This window comes from Brachyistius frenatus, unplaced genomic scaffold (genome assembly GCF_029030835.1).
Source record: "Brachyistius frenatus isolate BFR_SWC_R1_liver_20210118 unplaced genomic scaffold, ASM2903083v1 Contig_271, whole genome shotgun sequence".
Lineage (NCBI taxonomy): Eukaryota > Metazoa > Chordata > Actinopteri > Embiotocidae > Brachyistius > Brachyistius frenatus.
Window position 1 is genome coordinate 171449 of NW_027210870.1, and position 25847 is coordinate 197295.

Sequence of the window (25847 nt, forward strand, 5' to 3'; positions counted from 1 at the left end):
CGCATTCACGGTCAAAATGATCGGTCATTTTTGAAACAATGGCTCTTTGATTTCGTGCGATAAGTGTCCCGTGTACATTTTTGTCAGCTGCCGCATGCCGGCTAATGTTAGACTTTTTTTTTTAAATTCCGCACATTCAACGCCTAAAAGAAAAAAATCCCCCTAATTCTTTAATACGTCTGAGAATGTATAACTCTGTACAGTATCCATATCTCCACCCACCTCTCCACACAAAATGATCCTGAGATCAACACCGAGCTGCGACCGACAGTTACGTCACCCGTCGGTTTGTTGAAATGCCGTTTTGAAGCACGAGTTTTGCGGTTTTTCCGTCGCCATCTTGTTATTGTGGCGCCAGAACTGACGAGCTCAGGAGGAGCGGTGGATTTGAATCGATCTGTTCGCCCACCTATAGCAGGATCCTGACCGCACCAAAGGCCTGTCGATCAAACAAACACGCCCCGGCCCAAAACATACTGTTTTTGGAGGCCTAATCTTTAACTAGTGACGGGATTATTGTCAGAAGGACCGCCAGAAAACTAACAAGAAGGAGTGACTTTAGCAGCTGACACGAACCTTTAACGGACCTCAACGTGAACGGGGTTTTCAGACTATATTCACAGCGAAGACTCAAGCTGCGAGGAATAGGTGGGCGGAGTCAGACTAATAATAACACCACAAGCTAATATAGATAGTTAATGATAAACTAACTCCATTAACTCTGACAGCGACCACGATAGTTCGAAACTATGGGGAAACACAACGCAGTGGACATGCTAATAGTGACTTTTCGTTTTGGTCATGAGACTTCTCTCTTCACTCAGAGAACCAAGGTCACAACGTAACCGCATGCTTTTGGAAGTCACACTTGGCTTTAAGTTAGTTCCTATAATTACAGTTAACATTAGAGCAAATAAAATGCAGTGTTTATTTCATTCCTTGGGAATTTGCTCTTGAGTTTTCATAGCTGCTGTAGGAAGTGTTGCTCAAACTACAGCGACGTGCGACATCCCTTCAACGCGTGAAAAATCCCAAGCTTGATAGACCTGCCGTGCTATTAAAAGCACTACGTGAGGTGCAGAGGTAGAAAAAAAAAAAAAAATTTAAGCAACGAATGAGTCATCTCCACTCTTGAGAAATTGCTGTGTTATACCAAATCTACAAACAGCGCAGCCTGAATGAACAATGAGTCGTCTTTTCTGCCCTCTAACCTCACTAGGTGCTTCTTAACCTCAATGTATACACACAGTAAAACAATGAATCCTCCGTCTGACTATTGAAGGATTGAGCCACAAAATTCACATCCGTTCTCTTCACCATTTCGGAGTTCGACAAGGCGCAGCGGTGCGACGCCATTTTGCAGTGACCAAGCATCGAGGGGGAAACGATAAGTGGACAAGGTGGAACATATATATATATATATATATACCTGGGCCCCTCCCGTCTCCCCATGGCAAGGCTGGTCTGGTCTCAAACACACAGGCAGGGAAAGCATGCACAGGCATGAGTGTGCATTCATGATGCATTCAGATAAAACGTCTGCTTTTCTTAAATGCATGCCAGCTGAGACGCCAATCTCCCAGAACCCCGTTTTTATTTTTTTGGGTTTTATCAGAATACCCATTACCCTCCCCTCCCAGCACAGCCATGCCCACAGCCATAGGAAGAGGGGTCGGGATGGGTCAGGAGGGTTCAGACGCCCCCCTGCGGACGGCCTTGTGTTATGGCTCATGCTCGATCTGCCCGCCGGTTGGTTTTCAGGGTCTGCATTCATTCTCAGAAGTATTTATCCTGAACATGGTCTGTGAGACAAACACCGATGGTGGGTCCGAATTCCTGTGAATGAGCACAGACCCGAGTCTCAACCCGGTATCGCGGCGAAGCGTGAAATAGACACGCCGGAACCTTGCAGCAAAACGTGGAATTGCCACACTTTGGTCTGTCTAAAGCGTGACAGTTTCACGTTTTGAAAAGGTGTGAAACTTACACGCACGTAAATGTCACGCGATACGGGATCATGTGACGCAAGGTCACACAACAGAGGCAACGAAGGACATTTTTTGAAGTCAGGAGGGTTGGCTTGGTGGCATTAGTCAGACACTGCCATACGGGACGAATCCAGGTGGTGACAACGTTTTTATAGTTATTTTTGGTTTCCTAACCTCACCCATGTGCTTATTTAGTAACCCCAAGCATGTGTTTTAGCTATAAGTAGAATTTTCCTGTAAATCAACTGTCTCTACACATGCAGTAGGTTTCATTTTCGTCCACTACAAGAAAACGTGGAACTGTCACGCCCAGACAGGCCAAAGCGAGACCATTTCACGTTTTGCTGAAGTCGACCGGCGTGTCTATTTCACGTTTTGCTGTAGTTGACCGGCGTGTCTATTTCACGTTTTTGCCGTGATACCGGGTTGCGAGTGTGGAGGGAAGGGACAACAGTATAGTGACCCATGCAGCAGAAATCCATCACCCAGCAAGTCTTACCCTGTCCTTCACTATGAGACACTTTGGAAGGAGGGGTGGGGGGGGGAGGAGACAGACAATGGACACAGAGTTAGTCAGGTGGAGAGAATACTTGCTGAGGACACAACAGTTCCCGAGGTCTCCGCCCCCACAAACACCAAACCTGTACGACCTACCAGGGACTCCCTCTGTTCTGATAAGTCAGTAATCCATAAGTGGATTTGTGCAAACACTGGCTGCGTTTCAATCCAATAAATAGCTCGCTCTCTCGCATCTCATATCGCTGCTTTTTTTTGTCTTTCAGCTGGGGAGAAAAACTAAACTTAGAAATTGTTTTAAAATCACCTTTACAAAGGACAGAAATCAACATTCGAGAGTTCTCAGCCCTCAGATCTGAACGCAGCCGGCGTTTTTTTCCTCTTTTTTTTTTTTTTTACCTTCGGGTGGCACAAACATCACAGTATCACAGAGAGAACACACACACACACACACACACACACACACACAAAAACCAAAAAAAGATGCTAACCACTTTGTCCTCCTTTGTGGCATGCAGTCCAGGTAGCAGTGAGAATCAAGAAAAGTGGAGGAGGGAGAGGAGAGAAAGAAAACGGGATAGGATGCGAAAGGTAGAAGAAACAGAAGATGCAGAGAAGGCGGGTTAGCGGGTGGGGAAAAAGAGGAACGACAAAAAAAAAAAAAAAAAGAAGAAGAAAAAGGGAGGAAATAAGAGGAATGTGGTGCAAAACATTTGTTAATTACATTCTGCAGAATTTGTTACACACACTTCATATTATCGGGCGGTGGAGACAACAGGATGCAAATGTCATGGGACCGCGGACATGTTGGGCTGCGGCGGCATGCATGACCCAGCTCGGCGTGATCGGGACGTGTAACACCTCCGCACAAAGAGGCATTCAGCACGATCAAAGCAACGTGGAGCGCATTCTTTCACGACCTTTGACCTTTTTCGAACCTCCTAAAAATGCGCCCGGTCGTTTTAATTTTCTTATGCTGCCATGAAAGCACCACAGATATCAATAATAGAGCTACATTTAAAAACATGGAATTATCTATTATATTTGATGTTAAAAAAAAAAAAGAAGAAGAAATAAAACCGATGGGATAAATTTAAATAAATAAATGATTGCTAGTCTCCTTGTTAGTAATACAGTATGTTAATTATTGTGGGAAGCTTTGTGGCAATTTGCGTAATCAGTGTTGGAGTTTGGATCATCCTGTTGCTGCGATGCCTTCTGCGGGGCACAGGGCAGCACTACACACCTCCGTCAATAGGAGGTAATGAATTATTACTGTAAGCAGCTTAGAAGCCACTTAGAGGGGTTGTGATGCAGGATCATTTCTGGCCAATACTCTAGTTTTATAGTTTCAGGGAGCCCTTATGACGTGCAACGTGTCATGTGAGAATTTTTTTTTTTTTTAAATCCTTCAATTTAGAAAGTAAGAAAGAAGGAAACTAAAATATTTAAAAGCTATAACAATGTGCAGTTGTGTGTAGCATGCTGCTCAATGTCATAGGAAGTGATTGTACATGAATCTTTCTACATTAGAAAGTTGTACAAAAAAAAATCTACTTTTTTTTTCCCATGACTTAAAATTTTTTGCCTACAATTTGTCCCAAAAATCAGAATTATATAAAATATTATAAATTTGAATCACAATTTTTTTTTTTTAATATAAAAGCAGCGACAAAATCAAGTATTTTTTTATCAAAACAATCACAAAAAAAAAGAAGTCATAAAATCGTACATGGCCGGATTTTTTTTGGGGTACTGTTTCTAAAATTACCTTTGGCACTTTTTTCTGGTACCATTTTAAGATCACATCATGCACTTTTTGTGGTACTGTTTTAGAATAAAGTGCATCATGTACTGGTTTAAAATGACCAACGGTACTTTTTGTGATAATGTTTTGAAATGCTATTGAGTACTTTTTGTTGTTCAGATTTAAGATGACGTTTTATCTCTTTTGTGGTGGCGTTTTAAAATAACATAAGACAGTTTTTGTGGTGCTGTTTTCTAATTAAGTTCAGTAAAAAAAATTAGTACAATTTTAAAATGACCTGTGGTACTTTTTGTGATAAAGGTCTGGAAATACATGAGGTACTTTTTGCATTTAGATTTAAAGTGATGTTTAGTTCTTGTCGTGGTGCTAAGTTACCTTCGGTATTTTCTGCCATCATGTTTTTAATTACATTTAGTACTTACTGTGGTAAAGTTGTAAAAGGATTTTAAGTACTTGTAATTTTAAAGCAACATCACAAAAAAAGCTCCTTATGTAAATTTAAGTTTAGTACATTCTGTGATAATGTTTTAAAATTACATTTGGTACTTTTTGGGATGCTCTGGTACTATTGTAAAAATGACATCTGGCACTTTTTCATTGTACTCTGGTGCTGTTTTTCCAAATTAGACACAGTACATTTCAACCTGACACCTGACAGTTTTACCGGTACTGTGATACAGTTATCAAATATAATATTACATCTGAAAAACTCCCAGTAATTAAACTTTTTTTCTGCACTCTCAAAGCCCAAATCCCAAAAAAACGACCTGCATTTTGTGCTGATTTCGATGAACTGATCATTTTAAGAAAAAAAACACACAAAAAAACAAGGCATTCATATGTACAAGTTTAAAAAAAAAAGCCTGTGTATTTCTAGTGTTCGGATACCGCTGAAGAAACAAACTGTTAGGAGTATATTTATATTCCAAATGTGCCGTAGATGTTATTTTTGAAGACAAACTGCGAACCGCAGGAAAACAAACAGCGTGCTGCTGATGCGGGTAAACGAGCACACTGTAAGGCAGGAGACTCTTTATGTAACGGAACAAAGCTCACACTTTCCTAACGCTGTTATTCTGCTCGAACGGCCAAACGAGCCGGGACAGAGGCAGGCACCGCCGAGACCAGACGAGCGTCACTTCCGACACGTCCCACCCACACATTACACATGCACACGCACACACACAAACACACAAACACAACCGTACACACACACACACACACACACACACACAGGGGAAAGGAAAGAAATGGAGCATGAATTACATGTTGTGTTGCCGTTTCTCTCGTAAGGATTTATGAATTAAACTCAATTCTCAACAGGAATTTTTGATAAAGTTTGGGATGAGTTCTAAGAATCATCTTCTTGTTTATTTATGTAATATTCAATATTTAATTAGTTCTCCGTGCGGGAAGCGGACAACAGTTGAATTACGTGCTGTAAGTGAACCGTGTATTGAATAGATTTTGTGTTTTAATGTCTTTTAATCTCAGTGCAAACGTGCTGATTGATGATCCATTGTGTCAAATTGGCACAAATTTGACATTCAAGTCTCAGATAAAAAAATTGTTTTAAAAACTGCTGTAAGAAGGTAAATCTACTGGACATATGTGATTAAACCAGAAAACAATAATATATGCACTAAACTTCCTTTTGTTTTATTTTCGGTAAATTATTTAGTCCTAAAAAAGTTCACTTTTTTAATGGAGCTAAGTTTAATCTCATGGCATTCAATTCCACATTAGAACATTCATTATTTAAAAAGGCAATAATGACTGATGTTATTTTGAGCTCCTCTTCCCCTTTGCTTTATTTATTTTATTTATAGATGGCGTTGGTCTCATCCCTTCGTTTCCACGTAGCAGCCTGCCTCCTGTTAAAGTAATATTAATGGCTCCACCAGCAGGGATACTATCTTTATCCGCCGTGCTGACTGGCCGTTGAGTTCTGCATACGTGTGGTGCCAGTGTGAGTCCAGGCCCAGCTGGGATGGGCGGATACTGAACAGATTGGGGACCAGCAGGCCACGGGGTGGAGGGGCCCATCGTCAGGTAAAACAACCAGAAGGAGGGCCCTTCTCTTGGGTTGGAGGGGAGCCCAGAGAAGGGTTGGGATGGAAGGGGTTTGGGTTTTAAAATAGCACAAACCTGTCTATGGTTGGACACCGAACTGATCCAGCCTGGATCACATTAATGGTCGTAATAAAACTACATGGTGTGGGATTTATATTTAAAACAGTGCAGCAACTTGAATTTGCTGGTTAGCGTTAGCACTGGGCTGTGTTTCTAGCGCATTATTGGTTTAATTTAAGAACCGTTTAAAAATGCTCTGTTAAAAATCTCCAATTATGTCTAAAACTTTGGTTTATGACTAGAATACTTTAGCTAAACTAAGATGTTTAACACTGAAGTCATAACCAACTCTTCTTTATATATATATCAGGAGGTGACAGTAATAATATTCGAAGATAAATCGAATAGTTCAGGGCGAATTTGGAAGTTGTTTTTTTTTTTTTTTTTAAACCACAAACACCGCAGCCTGAAAAAAAACGAGCGTCACGACTGGTGCCAAAGCCGTCCGTCCAAATACACTTTGACCTCACCAAAGTGTGACCGGGAAGCGACGGAAAAACAAACAAACAAACAAAAAAGCAACGAACAAACACAGAAGCAGAAAGTGTACATCGTCGACAGCTGGAATGAGGTGAGTGTGAGGAAGGAAAGAGGAGGAAGGGGGGGGAGGTAGGGCGCGGGGGAGGTCAGAGGTCACGTTTCTCACATTGTTGGAGCGCAGAGAGACCCGGCCTCCACAGCGAGCGCAGAATTTGGTCTGGCAGTAGGAGCAGAGGTGGCCGCAGCCGTCGGCGAACTTGGTCTTGCGGCAGATCCCGCAGGTGGGCGCGTCGTCCTTCTGCTGGGTCTGCTGGCGCCGCGTCTCGGCGCCGATGCGACGCACCTCCTGTTTGTAGCTCTCGAACTGCTGGTGCAGCGTTCTGAATCGGAGAGACGAGAGGATCACACAATAAGCGGCGCGCAGTGAAACTTTTTGTTTGCCGTCTTGAGCATCCGCCAAAAAAAACACAAAAAAAAAACAGAATAACTGAATCGTTTTCAAAATCAATAAATCGCACAGAAAACAAAGAGCTACGTAACGCATGCACATGTTTGAGAAACATTTCGGTTAGAGCGGAATAACTGTCAATTAAAGCCCCACTTGAAAGGTCTTTCTTTTTTTCTTTAAAAAAAAAAAAAAAAAAAAAATCATACACGCAATTAAACGAAGCTCGAGCGGAGTTTCGTGCTCCGCGGCTCGCAGCCTTTTTTCACCCTCCCCGCTTCCCGGGACGCCTGCGATGGAAATAACCCCCGAGTGTGAATTGCAAATCAAACCATGTGAAAAAACACCCACAGTGTTGTCTCAACAGAACTGTCAGAGGAGGACGGCATTAGCGTGGCACGGCTCGGGCGTGCGGGGGACCCAGACGGGGCCCTTTAATTACCTCGCTGAGCGAGCGAGGTAGACAGGAAGGAGATGGCTTCATTCACTGATTTGCAGCCAATTAGCCCGTTTGTGCGAGCAGACGAGCTTCAGGCATGTGTTTTGAGTTTTTGGGGAGAAAAAAAAAGGGAAATTTATACTTTTGCTAAAGTTAAAATATCATTTTAAATCTATGAAGCCTATGAAACCAAAAAGAGTTAAAAAAAAAAAAAAAAAAAAAGTAGAAAAGCTGCCCATCTGGCATCAAACTCATGCACGGTGAATGGACATAGACGACACACATGACCCAAAGTAACTTTCAAATTTATCGTTTTAGTCCAAACAACCAGTTCAAACGAACCTCAGAGAACTTCAGCTGATTACCTGGGTCTATTGGAAGCAGACATGTCTTCCCGTATGCAGTGTTCAGCTGCTGGGTAGGAAACAGGCTGAAAACATAACACCTGCTCTGCCGTCAGCAGCTTTTCCTGGTACAAATAACCTATCAGGTAACAGTCCTCCACCACCATGACCCATCCCAAGTCCACGAACGATGCTCATCACTGAAACGTTACAAAAAAAACAAAAAAAAAAGTCTGTCGTTACTGAAAACCAAGCCGTCCAAATGAAGCGTTATTTAATTCCCAAAAAGTATGTATAAAATAAATGAATCCTAAGCTGCTGAACAGAGAAGGAGTCTCGTCACTGGAGTCTTCCTCGCCGTCTGCGGCCGGTCGTGCCGCGGCAGCAGACTGCCACCGTGCACAGTTGGAGCCGGGAGGCGACTGGGACGCTTCTCAGCCAATCAGCTGCCACGAAGGAATGACAGGAACTTGGACCGTGAAGTTGAATGAAGAAAAGAAAAAAAAAAAAAGTAACCGAGAGAAATATTTTCGCAGTGATGTCGAGGTCACAGAATGAAAAAAAAAAATCAAGTACGAAGGGGAAATCTCAGCATCAAAGCCTCCGAGTTCAAGTCAGATGGGTTGTAACATCAGGATTGGGAATAACCAGAGTCGATATTATCAGCGCACTAAAATCACAATCATAGAATGGAAGTAAAAAAGACTGACGCAAAATTACTCCAAGTGAAATGAGCTTGGAAACAACCAAACCAGTTTTTTCGATAAGTTCCGAAACGCCGAGTTTCATCGCTCGATCAAAAATCGGCACCTGCTTTTTTTTTTTTTTTCTGTAATTTCTTTATGCACCTAAAACTTGAGCAGAGAGCGCACATCAAAGTAAACTGTGCTGTAAAGTTCGGGGTCTACCGGGAATTGACTCGATTCTGAGAGTCAGACTGGTGGTCATTTAAGGAACTACAGTTTTTAGCCCCGGATTTTTCCGCTTGGCCACGATTCGCTAGTATTGCCATTTTGCAATATGTTAATATGTCAATAACGTACATTGCCATTTATGACCTTTTATCAACTGCAAATTATGTCCTAAAAGGTCATTTTTGTCCGTTTTATCTAATAAAATAAAGTCTTCAGTCCGTTCATCTCACTTTAATCATTTTTAATGCAACAAAATGTGAATGTCAAGCAGACTGACCAACACTGTTGTAAAAAAATTATCTATTTATACAGCAGAATATCAGTACTTGGAGTCCATGTGTTGATAAATTACTGCCACAAAAAATATTGCAACGCTGTCCTGTATTGATGTTTTTCCCTCTACAACCATTATCATAATACGCATCAACGCTGTACCATGACAGCATCGTTTGTCTGGGGTTGGCTGAGGAAGGCAGCTTTGAACAGATATAACAGATACTGTGATTCAGCATCTGTAACTGTAACTGCAGCCGGCCACAGACATCAGATGTTTCCAGTGTAAATTGTCTGCTCGTTCAAATACGCTCACAAATTTAAATCTGCACGTGCCGGTTTTCACTTAGAAAAATGCTTCCAGGCTGGCTTTGATTTAAACCCCCTCCCCCCAAAAAAATAAATAAAGATAAATGGACGTTGGACAAAACCTAAAGCATATTTCAAACGGAAAAACAACACGACACCGCCGCGGCAGCGACGTCACAAACGTGACCTCTGACCCCGAGGAGCCATCTACCCTGCCAGTGGGAGTCCAGGGGTCTGAGCCGAGCCCAGGCGCCATGGGAACAGCTGTCAGAAACAGAGGGCGCGCTGCCGGTTGCCGCGGCAACGCGGCGGCGTCAAGCGCCGGGTGTCAGCGCACCAGCTGTTCCCGTTCTCAGAGCCTCGTCCTCGTCCGTCTCCTTCAACCGCTTCCGCACATTCAGCAGACGCGCACCGTTAAAGCTGCGTTGAAGCTGGAAGCTACGTCGATGAGAGCCGAGAGACTCAACCCGAAACAGTTCAATTGCGGCTCGTGAAGCCGAAACGAAGGGCTGAAAGATGCTAAAACCATAGAGTGGGAGGGGAACAGCAGAAGCAGGTAACAAGTCTCTGTGAATTCATCACCTTCAACATTACAGAAAATCATTTGATGCAATGATTACATAACATCAATTTAATTTAACCTTTATTTGACCAAGTAATAAAAAAAAAAAAAAAGAGTTGAGATCAAATCTCTGGATATCCCCTGCAGAGTAATAAAGCAAATTCGGGCAATCTCCACAATTTGTGGGAGTTTTTGATAAAAAAATTCTGCAATTTTTTTTTTTTTTGCAAAAACAGAATCTGTGCTGAAAGTATTGCAGCGTAAGTAGCTTTTCAAAACAAAACTCCCTTCATTAATAAAAAATAACTCCATCATTCACAATCACCAAAAGGCTCCGCCCCCTCTCCTCTCACCATCCAAACAAACTGGAATAAAACAAGACGTTTACGTGAGGATGCAGAAAAGGATGACTGGTATGATTTTCCCGCTGGAGGGGGGGGGGGGGGACTTGTCCTCTCAGGTGAGGACAAGGCTCTTTGTGTTCACTCTGCTGTGAGTTCATCCATTACATGCCTGAGCCACGCTGCCTCCCCCGGGGGAGGGAGGAGGGAGGAGGGGGTGAGGGGGTCGGCCACCTCGCCTAGGAACACAGGTGGTGAAGGAGAGCTCAAATACTTCAGTCGCATGTCTTCCACATGACTTGTGTATGCAAACACTAGTGCAAAAAAAACAAAACAGGTTTGTCATACACACACACACACACACACACACACACACACACACACACACACACACACACACACACACACACACACACTAGTAAATGCATCACATCAGCACCGAGTTGAATTTACAAATCTCTTGTTGCTACGGTAACTGATCTCAGGTCTCACACAGGAAGTGATATACTTGATACAGTTTGGCCGTCACCATCTTGTTGTTGTTGTTGTTTTTTTGGAGCCAGTGGTGACCATATTTGGACAGGCTAGGGAGGAGCAGGAGGTGGGTCTGACTGACACTACGCCCCGCCCACCTATAACCAGAAACCTGACTGCACCCGAGGCTTGTCAATCAAACAGACACGCCGCGATGCGTGACGAAAGAAGACGACTTCGGCCGTCAAAAGGTTCTGCGTGGAACTGAGTTGCAGTTAAACTCGAGCGGTGTGAACCAGCTGAACCGCCGCCGTCTCCTCTCTCCGGGTCACCAGCACCGGCCCGACAGGGACAGACAGCATCTGCTGGTTAGCCCGACTTTTGGCCTTGTCAAAACAAGTGTGTGTGTGTGTGTGTGTGTGTGTGTGTGTGTGTGTGTGTGTGTGTGTGTGTGTGTGTGTGTGTGTGTGTGTGTGTGTGTGTGTGTTCGCGCGCGCAAATCAAGACACACAAACACACAAACATAAACACTGACACAGACAAGAGAGCCCACATAAACACATGTATGGCCCGCTGCCTTCGGCCTCACATACAGTATGGAGGTCAGGACTCCCTCCTCCCCCTCCTCCTCACCTCTCCGTCTCCCTCGTTCTTCACCAGTCGCTGGTGTCGAGTTGTTAATTAACGCCGCTATGAATACATTGCCCGAGGAAGAGGAGGGGAAGCTGTGTGTGTGTGTGTGTGTGTGTGTGTGTGTGTGTGTGTGTGTGTGTGTGTGTGTGTGTGTGTGTGTGTGTGTGTGTGTGTGTGTGTGTGTGTGTGTGTGTGTGTGTGTGTGTGTGTGTGCGCGTGTGTGTGTGTGTGTGTGTGTGTGTGTGTGTGTGTGTGTGTGTGTGTGTGTGTGTGTGTGTGTGTGTGTGTGTGTGTGTGTGTGTGTGTGTGTGTGTGTGTGTGTGTGTGTGTGTGTGTGTGTGTGTGTGTGTGTGTGTGTGTGTGTGTGTGTGTGCGTGCGTCAGGCAGTACTATTTCGGTCTCATCAGCTGATTGCCGGCGACACCGAGCAGAAGACTCTTTCTCAGTTGGACGAGGCTCAAGATTGGACCGTTCGCTAAGCCCCGCCTCTTTTATCCATACAAACTCACCTTTATTTTTCCAAATGCAGGCCTCACATTTATCACAGAGGGCACCACCTTAAAGTTCGGACGAAGGTTCGTGTTTTTTTTTTTTTAATCGCGGTTCACTTTGCATTTGGATTCACGTTGTGATTTTGACTTTGACGGATAGCCAGCTGATCGTCTTTTTTTTAGACGGCGTGACGTCGGCGTGCTGTCCAATCAGCTGGTAGACTTTTTGGAGGCAAAAATTGTTGTACTTCTTTTCCGGTTATATTTCCTTTTTCTACTGTTTAATAAGCACCAATTAACAAATCCCTTTGTCACAAATCCCTGTAATTGGTCCAAAAGTCCAAAAGAGTTTGAACCGAGACCGGCTGTTTTAGTCGGACCAAATCCGGACTTTGGTCCAAGACGCCTTTCACACCTTGTGTTTTAATTTGGAACAAACTGAATGTAAAGTCCGGAGGTCCAGACAAAAAGGTGTGAAAGGACCCTAAATTTTCAACCACTGACCAGCCGAAATAACGATGGTTAGCTAAAGCTAAGAGCCAGTAGACAACGTGCACAAGCTGGCAGTTTTTCCAAGGGTTTGGAGACTTTAGTTTAAAAGAAGAAAAGCAAAGCACTCCGGATCAATAACGAACGAGGCGCAGCGGAGGACGGTTGGAGAAAAAAATATCTCGCGCGCTATCTCGACACACGCTGGAGAGGAGGACTCGGGGATGGAGGTGGAGTGATCAGAGAGCAGACGCAGACAGGGAGAAGAGGTGGGGGAGAAAAAAAGAAAAGAAAGAAAAAGAAATAGGAAGACAGGAAGAAGTGGTGTAACAACGAATACCCAGAAATCATCCCATCTTAGAAAGAGATGGATCGACAAACTGACGTCTACAGAGAGGAGGAGGAGGAGGAGGAGGAGGAGGAGGAAGGAGAACAATTGAAAAAGCAAAAAGGACCAACAAAAAAAAAAAGAGCCAAGACGGAAACAAGCGTGGGCCAGAGACCAGCGGAGGAGAGAAGCATCCGGAGCCGCTCTATAAATACCACTCGAGGAGAGCAGTGGATGATGGAGAGAGGATGGAGACAGGATAATGGAAAGAGGAAGAGGAGGGGAAGAAAAAGAATAGATAGATCCTCTCAGGAAAACTCAAGTTTATAAAAGCAGGAACATTATTAGTTTACTGAAAAGTGCAGAAAAGGAGAAGGGAAAAAAAAAAAAAAGTCAAAGAACTGAGAGAGAAGAGCAACAGATGGGAGCCGAAAGCAAAAGCAAACACCTTCTTTGTTTTCTTATTTGCCCGCCGCGATGTTCTCCGTGACGACTTTTACATATTTGGCTCCCTCCACTGTCAAAAGGCTATAAAAACAAAACCAAAAAAAAAAGGGTACCCACGTCATAATGCGAGCAGAAAACGAAACACCCAGATGGCTGATGTGTGTCTATCTATCTATAGGGCAGCAATTTCTCAAACAATCTGGTCAACCCTCCGCGGCTCGATGGGGTTTGATTCCCAGCTGTCGCTCTTTCCAGGATCCGGTGTCTCCTCGGACCGACGGAGTCACATAAACCCGCCGGTTTATCGCGCGGCTCGAAAGGCGGCAAGAAACAAAATCTGGCTTCTGTTATTTTTTTTTTTATTTTTTTTTTTTTAGAAGAGTCTCGACTTCGGGGTGCAAAAGCTACACTTCATCTTTTCCCCCCGTCGATCCCAAACAAATTTAGATCAAAACCAGTAACCACAAAACTACAAAATATAGATGAAACGACCTCTTTTTCACCTTTTTTATGCTTATGGGTAATTCAATTTGCTAAGTCAGCACTAGCGCTGAGCGTTTGTTCTGTGCCGACCCGTCCAATCGCAGTGAAGGAAGGGGCGGGAACAAATGCCGCAAAGACGCAGATAGTATAGGATGGACGTGGCTTCCGGGTCTGAAAAGTTAAGGCAAATGCAGAAGTGCCATAAAGTGCAATACCACTGAGGGCCACTAGAGGTCGGCTCCCAAAAAAGGCTGCAACTCCATAGACTCCCATTCAACTTCTCTCCATGAAATACGAAGTCAATAAAGTTTTTCCACAAGTCTTCATGGAGCCAGTAGCTACATTTCCCTCCATTTGGTCCATCTGAAAATAATAACATCCACAATCAGAAATGAGGCCTCACAAAGCCGTATTTTTGGGGGGCGAGTCTGTTTGATTGACAGGTCTCTGGTGCAGGAAGGCTTCCGCTATAGGTGGGCTTTTTTTTGAAAGCAGCCTCTAGTGGCCCTCAGTGGAATTACATTTTATAGGCTTAGTTTTTCAGACCTGGAGACCTCCAAGTTTTCGCATATTGAGATTAGACCGAACATAACAAGCACGCATTTTAGTACCGGGTGTAAATACAGTACAAAGATCCAGGGAGTGAAAATGGAGCAAGATGCTGGCAAACAAAATGGCATTTTTGAAGCCCAAATCTAAAAATTTTTTTTTTTTTTTAAATTCTAAAGTCTTGTTTGTCATTTCTACACATTTCCACCAAAATCAGTATGAAATATTCTCGTGTTCTTTACGAAGAGCGGCATCTCGAGTACCATTACCCCGAAGGGTCTGTGGGCAGCACCATCACCGCACAGACTTCACCTTCATAACCTTCGCCCGCCTCCGGGCCGGTACTCGACCGGACTTGCGGGTCGGCCCCTCCCGGAGCCGGCGCCCCGATGTCGATAACTCTTTTATTGATGTTGTGAGTGTTTCACCCATATTTACGGAGCGGAGTGCTTTTTTGGCACGGGCTCCTCGGGTTCATCCCGTCGAACTCTCCCTCCGCTTCCTTTTTTATTTCGTTTCCCTCTCGACACCTCACTATCTCTACGTCTACGGGGGTTCCGTCGGGTCGGTCAAAGTCGTGTAATTGATAAAGAAATTAAAGAAAATCTATCGTTCGTACAGATAAGATTCACTTTGCATTGTCCTGCCGTCTGTTTTCTTTCTCTCTTAAACTCACACACATCACACACACACACACACACACACACACACACACACACACACACACACACACACACACACACACACACACACACACACACACACATCACGAGTTGGTGGAGTAGTTGCGGAGTAATTACAGTCGACTTCTAATCCCCTCACCATCCCGGCAGAAGCTCCTCTGTCCTCGCCCCCTCCCCTCCTCTCTCCCTCCCTCCCTCCTTCCCTCCCTCCCTTTCCCTCCTCTTCATCATTTTCTTCTGTTCCTCCTGGATTTCCTGTCTCCACCTCCCCAGCCTCCGCACACTGTGAGCTACAAATTAAAGTACATTTCCTTTTTTTGATTCGATCACATTTCGTTTGAATTCTTTTTTTTTTTTTTTACTTCAAACTCGCTGATCTCCGGTTAAACCGCGCGGCTCGCTGTGATGATGGTGTTTAGTTCGGGGTGGATCGGCACACGGGTGAGGTGCAGCAGATTTCGGTGTTAAAGGAATAATCCGTATTCACCATATTCTTTGTTTTTCTTTGAAATAAATGTCACATGAACGTCACTGATAATTGAAACATCTCCTTAAAATCAAGTCACTTATTGCAATTACACGTCTCCGAAGCTTGCTTTTAAAAGTCCAAACCTGTACTTGTAATTGTTTTATATGACTGTATTTTACTCAAACTACCGAACTTATATTAATATGCTTCTTATATCAATTCATCTTTCAGGTTAATCTTCCTTCATCTGACAGCTGAATGGTTTAACTAGAAGCTCAACTGTGGTTACAATCTCATCTCTGTCAGCTTGTCTTACTGCTGTGATCACTACCGTTGTTTTTATTTGTTCTTTGCTCTGTAAACAACTCGATGTCGTTGTGAATGAGGGCCAATGATTTCTCGAGGTATAAATGAAGGTTGAATGAATGAAGCACCGACGCTGCTCTGGAGGCTCGTTGTAGATTTTGGTCGCTATAAATGTTCCTCTTCGCCAAACTTTTCGTTTCATGTTGACTTTTCGCTTCAATTTTTACTCACCCGCAACCAAAAACCTTTCTACGGTCAACATGCCGACGTGCTACGAGCGACACTAATCATTCAGATAATATGCCACGACCAAAAAAAAAAATGCAGCAGTTAAATCAGTTCGTGTGTTTGTAAGGTGAGCTGAAGCGTGTTTGTAGCTGCAGCGACGCCGCCGTTGTCTCGCAGGTTATTTAAGCGAGCGCGCGGAGACACATTGTGCTTTTTGCGAGGATCCCGCACAGCGATATAATCCCATCGCTTCCTCTGAAACCGCAAACACAGACAGAGATGGAGAAGGAGAGGGAGAGGGATGTGTAGAGGGAGCCTGGTCAGCTCCGAGCAGAATGCATTCTCATTAAAGTTTAATGCCGGGGAGGTCTGGGAGCACTAAAGAGGCTACTCGCTCCAGGTCTCTCCCTCTCGGAGTCGCGAGCACAGCAGCTCCTTAGGCCCGAAACCTGCCGCTCCGTCACACTCCGTCCTCTGCTGCTGCAGCTGATGATGATCGACTAGGTCTCGCAGTCGGAGCGGCTGAATCAATACCAACACACGGACGTTTCCCATAAAAAGCTCTGATAAAGAGTCTCAAATAAGTAACGGTGTTTATTGTAGAAAAAGAGGTTCAGGGCGGATCAAAATGTTCACGTGCTGCTGTCCACACTCCTGCAGAAAGGATTCCCTACAGATGTTCAAACCTGGCTGCAGAGATGTGCAGCACTGAGGAAGAAGAAGAAGAAGAAGAAGAAGAAGTCTTGTGTGATGATGAGGTTGCTGCTTTGGGCCTATTTCCACCTGATTTTACATTCCTGTGTTTTAATGTTTAACAACTTCCCCTGTAAACAGAAGAATACCTTTGTGGGATTCATTTATGAGCATAAATTACTTCATTTATTTGTCCCTATGATACTTTGGGCCAACGAGTAAACAGTCTTCTTTTAAAAACATAATTTGCTCTTGAGCGGTTTGTTTTACAGTAAAACTACAAAAATCTTAATATTAAAACACTTAAATTTTGTGTATTGAATTTTAGGTTGCCGTGTAAAAGTATCAAGGTTTATAGGAACGCATGGTGCATTCAGTTGTAATAAAATTTGAAGAGAAAGGATTGCTGCTATTAATTACAAAACGACAGTAACCTCCTATAAACTTCTAACTCGGCATGTTTGTAGGTTTTAGGTTGCTAATAACTTTGAGTGCGACATTTTTGTGACATGGACCTTTGTTTTGGTTAACAAACAACTTGCTTTACAAAATAAGTTGTAGATTCTGGTGTCCACCAACAGGGGGCGCCGCAGACGTGAGTTAAAACGGCGTACAACATTTAGGATTGTGTGTAAAACGCAAACACTGGATATGAAAATGGAGGTAAGTGCCTTAAAGTGCAATACCACTGAGGGCCACCAGGGGCCGGCTCCAAAAAAAAACTCCTGCTCCGATACACTCGTATTCAAAAAGCATCAACTTCTCTCATTCTTTCATGGTGTCCTCGGATTCTCAGCAACCAGCAGTGACGTCACCCGTTGGTTTGTGAACGGCAGTTACGAAGCCTCCAGTTCAGATTCTGTCCGTCACCATCTTGCCAGTATGGAGCGGTTTGGAGCAGGAATTGACCATATTTGGACGAGCTGGGGGAGGAGAAGCGAGCGGCGGATCTGACTCGATCTGTTTGGAAATCCAACAACACTATGCCCCGCCCACCGATAGCTGTATCCTGACTACACCACAGGTCTGTCAATCAAACAGACACGCCCCCAAAAACATATTTTTGAGGCGTAATATCTCATTTTTGACGGATTATTCTCAGCGGGACCATCAGAAAACGAATAAGATGGAGTGAATTTAGCAAATGACGACATAAAAACATTTATTGACTGTATTTCATGAGAGCAGTTGAATGGGAGTCTATGGAGCCGGAGGACTATTTGGAGCCGACCTCTAGTGGCACTCGGTGGTATTGCAGTTGCACTCGCCATTTTTCAGTCCCAGAGGCACTTTTATATCCAGTCTGTAGTTCTTAGTCAGATCCACCGCTCGCTCCTCCCCAGCTCATCCAAATATGGTCACTTCTGGCTTCAAATATCCAAGACGTCAACGGCCAAAACCGTTAAAAACAGCTTCCAGATCAGAAGCAGACAAAAAGTGTGTGAGCAGTTGCATCCACATAGAGGCTATAACTATGATTTTGTTTTTACTGTCCTGTAGCATTAAAATAACCTCAACATCACGCTGCTTATCTGTTGGGGTTTCGACAAAACGATGTTCACCGAGATATCTGGCTTTCAAACTCACTTCCTGGTTTGTTGAGTACACGTGAATGAACACATACTCACACGGGTGCACATGCATGCACAGGTCATGGAGATGAACTCCAAAGTGTTTGTTGTTTTATATTGCTGTGAAAAAAATGATGACGGATACGAACTCAGAAGCGCGCACACACACCTAAGCACCAATCATGTACACGCGACACACACACACACACACACACACACACACACACACACACACACACACACACACACACACACACACACACACACACACACACACACACACACACACACACGGGCTTGTATTCCTCCAGGTGTTGCAGACACACCCGACTGCCTTCGAGTTCTTTTAATTAAGAGCAAAGTGTGATGATCCAATCCAGCAAACCACACACACACACACACACACACACACACACACACACACACACACACACACACACACACACACACACACACTCTCTCTCTCTTTCTCTGCCGCCGTCTGCAGAACCGAGCTGCAAAGCAACAGGACAAACTGCACAGCGACAGCGGCGGTGTGTCTGTATGTACGAGCGTACTGTTCCTTCCGCAGCACCATCTGGGTCTGTGGTGCAGTTTTCTCAGACGTACAGAGCAGTACTGAGCAATACTGAGCAATACTGAACAGTACAGAGCAGTACTGAGCAGTACTGAGCAGTACAGAGCAGTACTGAGCAATACTGAGCAATACTGAGCAGTACTGAGCAATACTGAGCAGTACTGAGCAATACAGAGCAGTACAGAGCAGTACTGAGCAGTACTGAGCAGTACTGAGCAATACTGAGCAGTACTGAGTAGTACTGAGTAGTACAGAACCCGTGTGCGTGCGTCCACCTGTGTAAAGTAGGAGCGAACATCTCCCCGTTGTGCACTAAAAACACTGCCGCTGCAGTCTGTCTGCAGACAAAGCGGCAACAACACACGCCGCAATTAGTGAAAAATCAACAGCGGTGCAGGTTAACAAGAGAGGAAAAAAAGAAAGAAAAAAGGTTGAGAGCATCAAGAGCAGCCAGTGAACTGAATACTTAAATATTTCAGGAAGCGCTTCCAAGTGTGTGCTATTTTCAGACCCGATCCATAATTCAACATTAGCATTTTTCTCTCAGAAACCTTGAAACTCTAAAAGTCTGCTCTGAAAATGTTTTATTTTTTTCTCGTTATTTCAGCTGAAAGACACAAAGTTAGACGTGCTGGGGAAGATTTATTTTTTTTTTTTTTTTTTTTTACGTAATGCTGACGGCTGCTTTTTTTTTTTTTTTTTTTTTTTTTCAGCTATTAACATGAATGAGTGAATTAAACGATCTGAGTGGACGGATAGAGGCCGGTAAGAACATGTGGGCAACATCTGGAAGTTGAATCTGTCTTGCGTTAAATCTGCAGAACTTCTGAAAGTTTCTGTTCTATTATACGACGACATGAGACAGTTCTCGCTGTCAAGTTTCAGCGGCTTCTTTTGAATTGGTTGAACAGTTTCAAGCGTAAAACTTCCAAAGAGGAGAAAAGAGAGTTGACATAGAGAACGTAACGGATAAATGCGTTTACTGGTTGGTTAAGGTGACCTCCAACAGGATGCTGTTCATGTTCAAAAGAATAAATCTGAAACGGGACTTTTAAACTCTTTCTGTCGCTGATATCTGATTTTAAAATGATCGTTCTTGTGACGTCACAGAAAATCCGACATCTTGTTTTTATAACAAACATTTTAAAAAAGAGCCAGATTCACAAAAGTAGACTTCGAGTCAGATGACGGTTTGTACAAGTTGGTTTTCATTGGAAATATGTAGTTAAATACATTGCAATGTTTAGTTTAAAAAAATATATATATTATTAGTTTTTTTTGTTTGTTTGATGTATTTCACATTATTTACATGTGTCACTTTACAGGTTGTTGATGCGGTTGTTGTTTTTTTTTATGACTCCCCGACTGTTTACCCCGACCTGAGTAAATTTGTCGCTGGTCAGAGATCTCTAATTTATACACGACGTGAAATTTGTAAAAGGGCTATTTGTGTCTGAAAAAGCGCAAGCAGCCGTGTATTTGCACACCCGACTACGATCCACAGAAACATCCGCATTTATTATCCTTTTCTCTGTTCGTTTGTTTCTTAAAGCAGCTCCCGTCTGTTCAGATACGAGTTCGACGGCGACTGGATCCAAACAATAAAGCCGTAAGGCTAAAAATAACTCCTGCGTGTTCGCGGGTGGGAAAATCGCAGTCTCACGTTACGCGTCCGACCCACACGGCGATATGTAAATATTGATCGGTGCAGCTCTGAGGAAAACTGTCAAAATTCCTCCGGAAACCACGGCTGCCCACGGCTGGAGGTCGGGCTGTCCCCCCCCCCCCCCCCCCCTCCCGAAGTCCACAGCTTCTGACCTTGACACCCAACTTACACTTGACCCGCCCTGGACGGCCGTATCAGGCCGCAGACAGGGAGGAGGGCTTCGCTGCCCTCTGCATGCACCCTGCAGCGTGCAGCCTGCAGCCTCGGGGAGCCCTGGTGAAGAGAGATTAGCCCTGTGTGTGTGTGTGTGTGTGTGTGTGTGTGTGTGTGTGTGTGTGTGTGTGTGTGTGTGTGTGTGTGTGTGTGTGTGTGTGTGTGTGTGTGTGGGACCCCTTGCAAGAAGCTCTTCCCATTCTTCCAGTTCCCCCCCCCTCCCCTCCCCTCCCCTTCCTCTACCCCCTTTTCCACCTCTCTAATCCTTAAAAAGCTCTAAATCCTCCCACCTCTCCCTCCTCCCGCGCCCCAAAGTCCCGATAACTTCTCGGGTCCATCTGGCGTCGAGGAGCAACAAGCTGCTCGTCGTCGCTTCGCCGAGCGATCACAGAAGGGTTAAGAGAGATCTCACAAATGTTACGAGAAAAAAAAAAACAAGACTTCCAACGAGCGCACGGCTCCGAACGCTTCTCCGTCGACGCGAGCCTCCATCCTCCCACTCTACGACCCCTCTGCATCCCCTCCTCCCCCCCCCCCCGTCTCAAACGTCAACAACCTCTCTGCTGAGCGCATCAATATTTTACACATTAGTTCTATATTTTTTGGAAAACCTCAACAACAACAACAAAAAAAGAAAGCTCCCGGAGATGTGGAGCGGGGAGCTCGGAGAGGGCGAGACTTCCTGCTGAGGATTTTTTTTTTTTTTTTTTTTTTTTTTAGCATCTCAGATGTCGGTCACTGCTGCTTTCAGCCACCACAGCGCGACGGACGGCTCCGCTCCGCCAACAATCCTCTGGAGCAGGAAGTCGGTGGGGGTTTTCAGCGAGCCAGCGGAGGGACCGGAGTGTCTCGGAGAAGGACGGAGAGTCCGTTCAGGTTGCCCAGGTGTCGACTTCTCACCCCGGCAGGCGTCCGATCTTCGGTTTCTGTCGTGCCGAAGGTTAGTAAACAGATAACAGATAAAAGTCCAGCGTATCAGCACGACCTCATCACCGACGGCTGCTGCGCTCCCGGCCTGACCGGGCGGTGCGGACCAGACGGACCCGGTCCCGATGCGCTTTAAGGAACCGGATGTTCTCTCTCTCTCTCTCTCTCTCTCTCTCTCGCATGTGAACCGTCACTGGAACCGAAGCGAATCTGTGACACTTCTGCCGTCGGGAGACAAATTCATCCCGTACCTTTCAGAGAGAGAGTATTTTTGTACGCTGAACATAAAGTTTAGACGCTCATTTTATCGGCTACGGTTTATATAGAAATTCATTAATGGCGGAAGTGTTGACATTTTTGAATTGAAAACATTTTTCGTTTAATGATATGTACTTTTTGAAATTCTTTTTTTCATTTCTGTCCTTGTTGTATTCACACTTTCACACCTCTCCAGCGTTCTTTTAATTACTTTTATTTCTCTTGTCTTTTCTATCTCCTGTTTTATCCGAGCTCCTATTTCACTCTCACTTGTTCTAATTATTATTTATTGAACTGAAGCATCGGTGTTTTAATGTTAAACCTCTGATATCCAAAAGACTTAAAAACATCCTCTGTCACAGGTAAGATTGGTGTGTTTAAGTTATATATTAAGTTACATATCAATACTGAACAGATTCAAGAACACACATTGAAATTAAAGGTACTATTACTATCATTTGAAAACAGTCAATCTGATTGCTTTCAACGTTTGTTTGGACTTTAAGCAAAGTAGACGATCATTTTGTGTTCTTAATTCGATCGCAGCTCAGACTTCCTGAATTAGCAAAGATAAACCGTAGATTACGTGTTGGGTCTGTTTATACAACCCCGCTATCACGGCGTAGCGTGGAATAAACAGAGACAGAGAAAACGTGAGATAGCCACGCTTTGCACAGTACAGGCGTGAAAGTTACACATTTTCCTGCAGTGGACGGAAATGAAACCTGCTGCGTGATTTACAGGAAAATTTAACTTTTAGCTCAAACATGTGGTTACTAAACAAGCAAAAACAAAAAAAAACAACTAGAAACAACTAGATACTGGATTCGAATGTTGTCGTTTTCGCACGGCAATTTGTCCCAAAACCTCTGTAGCAGGACCTCGGTCACGTGACATTTCACGCTTACAAAACGTGTAACTATCACGCCTAGACAGGCCAAAGCGTGGCTATCTCAACGTTCTGCCGTAGTGGACCTGCGTGTCTATTTCACGCTTTGCCGCGATACCCGGGTTGGTTTAACGATCTCCCGTATTGGCGCGGCAACATGTGTAAGGACTTTTCTGAACTAAAAGATGTCAAAGTGCTCCAAACTTTTCAAACGATGCGTGTTTTCCTTCCTTTCGATTGTTCCCTCTGACTCATTCACTGACCTACATAAGTCAACTCCGGACAAAAGACTCTTGTCTTCTCTGCGTCAAACCAACCGGTGACGGCCGACTCGATAAGCAAGTAAATGTGCTTCTGGAGTACATTTTCTCCGCAGAAGCATCGGCTGGAGGACTAAACCGTGAAAACTGAGCCCAACGCCGGCGCCAAAGGGAGGTTAAATCTTGCTGATATTACCAAACAGAATACGTCACTCCCCCGTCTTCCAGCTTTCGCTATTTATTCATCGTTTCTTGAAAGAATCAGCCTCTTGCATAACACGCTCTCGCACAGCAGCTTCACCGGCAAAACGTGGCCGATTCCCCTAAAATCTCATTTGTGCTTCTTTTTTTTTTTTTGTCCACGGAGCTCCGGTCCCATTAATGATTAGCCAGATGATGAAGCCATTATTGACTGAACCTGCACCTGAGCCTCATGGAACAATAAATAGATCACTTCCTCTCAGGGGGCCCCCCTCCCCCACGAGGCCCTCACCCAGCTTCCCCTTCAGGCTGCAGTCAGGAAATGAAAACAGCCATTAAGAATCGGAGCGGAGGATGCGGAGGAGCTGTGGGATGATCTGCAGCCTGCAACATGCTTTATTACGAAGCCGGAGGGGCGGGGGGGGGGGGGGGGTGGAGGGCGCACACACCTCACATGGGTGTGAGGGTGGGTTTGGTTGGAGCAGATTAGCACACAGGCCCGGCTCAGCGGGAGGCTCTGCCGGTTCTGGAACCCCCCCCCCACCCCCACCCCCACCCCCACCCCCACCTCCCCTGAGGCCCTCAGAGACCAGCACTAACCAGGGGGAGCACACCACTGTCAGGTCCCTCTAAACATCTCCCACTACCTCCTGCCATTTTCCCACAATGCCCTTTTAGTGGTGAACACTTCCTGCTCAGCCTCAGCACCCTCGTGCTGCGTTGCACAACTCGAGATTCTTTGGTATTTTTTTTTATTTTTTTTTTTTTTTAGGGGAAGAATTTTCGGTTTGATCTCCCGATACGGAGAGTTTACAAACGTGCTGTGATTTATTCTCTTTATATCTTTTTCCTCATCGGTGTACCGTGTCTCGTGGCCTGCTACGAGACTGCCAACCACACCCCATCTTCTCCCCTCCGCTCCGCTCGGGGGGGGGGGTGGGGGGGCGCACGCACACACACACACACACACACACGGTCACCGGCGCCCTCGGCACCACCGGGGCTTATAAAACGGTCCGGTCTGTAATGTCACTGTTGCTCCCATTATTGTCAAAGCGACGTGTCTTTCTCGCGCACACATGCACGCGTACATCCACGCCGATAAAGCGCGCTGCCCCCTGCACGCGTGCGTAAAAAAAAAAAGAAAAAGGGGGAGCTCGGTGTAAACGGAGGGACCGGGTGCAGTCCCCATTGATGAAAAACGAGTGGGTGAAGGATGGATGATGCTATGATTCATCCCAAGTACCCCCCCGGCCCCCCCCCCCTTTTCCTCCCTCCCTCCCTCCCTCCAACCAGGCGCTGTCACACCCCATCCTCTCTCGCAGCCCTATCTCTACACCTGTAACGCGTTTGACCCTGTTTTCAGGTCATCTCCATTCACGGGGACTGGATTTTTTTAAATTTCATTTCATTTTTAAAAAAAAAAAATTCTGGATCGATTCCAGGTCTTATTCTGAAGGGGACCAGCTGTGCGTGTTTCTGAGGATGCGGACTTCTGTTTTGGGGGAAAACGCATCCTCCAGCTCTACTCTGCCTTTAAGGTTTGGGAACACACCGAGACCCTTTTTTTTTTTTTTTTTTTTTTTAAGACCAAAATCATGTGCAGATTGATGCAGAGCGGAGGACATGATGGTGCCCGGCTGTGATGGGTGTGTGTGTGTGACGGTACACCCAGCTCGGTGTAGCTATAAGAGACATCATCTCTGCTACGCGTTAGAACTTCCACGGAAAAAAGAAAGAAGAAGAAGAAGAAGAAAAGAAAAAAAGATATCGCCCTTACTTTAGCATGGCTTGTTCTTTCTCCTCTTCCTCCTTCTGCCGAGCCATCACTGCCATGATGATCTTCCTCTCCTCCTCCGTGAGGTGGCTGAGGTCCGGCAGATCCGGCATGGATGGCGGCACGGTGGGTGGGCGAGGGCCGCCCTGGGGCCCCACCGAGGCGGACATCTTTTCGACCACCACCCCACCACCACCACCACCACCACCGCCGCCGCCGCCGCCTCCTCCTCCTCCTCCTCCTCCTTCTATTCCTCCTCGGCGTGTCGTTTCGGCTGACAGGTTCCCCGGAGCGTTCCCGAGCCACGCCTCACGACATGGTCCGCGGGCGGCGCGGCGGCGGCAGCGGCGGCCGCAGCTCCGGCGAATAGTGCGAGCCGCTCATGGTCGCGTGCGCCCTTCGGTTGTGCTTTTTTTTGTTGTTGTTGGTTGTTGTTCGTCCTCTCTCTGGGTGTTTCTCCAGCCGCGCTCTCGTCGTCGTCGTCGTCGCCGCCGCCGCTCCCCCCCCGCCCCCCGCCGGTCCTCCTTTTCCCCTCCACCTGCCCGGAGTCACGGGGAGCCCACCATCTCCGTTTTCCTCACGCCGGGAGTTGAGGTCGAGCTGTGGGGGGGCCCCGTGGTTCTCTCTCGGCTGGTCCGCGGTTCCTCCACCGTCGTCGGACTGGAGCTGGATGTTGGGGCGGCAAAGGCGGAGTCCGTGCTTGCCTCTCTCTCTCTCTCTCTC

The 25847-nt window shown here is 45.4% G+C and overlaps 1 protein-coding gene across 1 annotated transcript in view; it reads right to left on the minus strand.

Annotated features, from left to right (window-relative positions):
• The window catches only part of LOC138634665 (regulating synaptic membrane exocytosis protein 1-like), a 70600-nt gene extending 44753 nt beyond the window's left edge, over positions 1-25847 (minus strand). The window contains 4 exon segments of the mRNA XM_069721719.1: positions 2488-2508; positions 2996-3007; positions 7052-7265; positions 25128-25847. Coding sequence (XP_069577820.1) covers positions 2488-2508; positions 2996-3007; positions 7052-7265; positions 25128-25294 — 414 coding nt within the window. The 5' untranslated portion in view covers positions 25295-25847.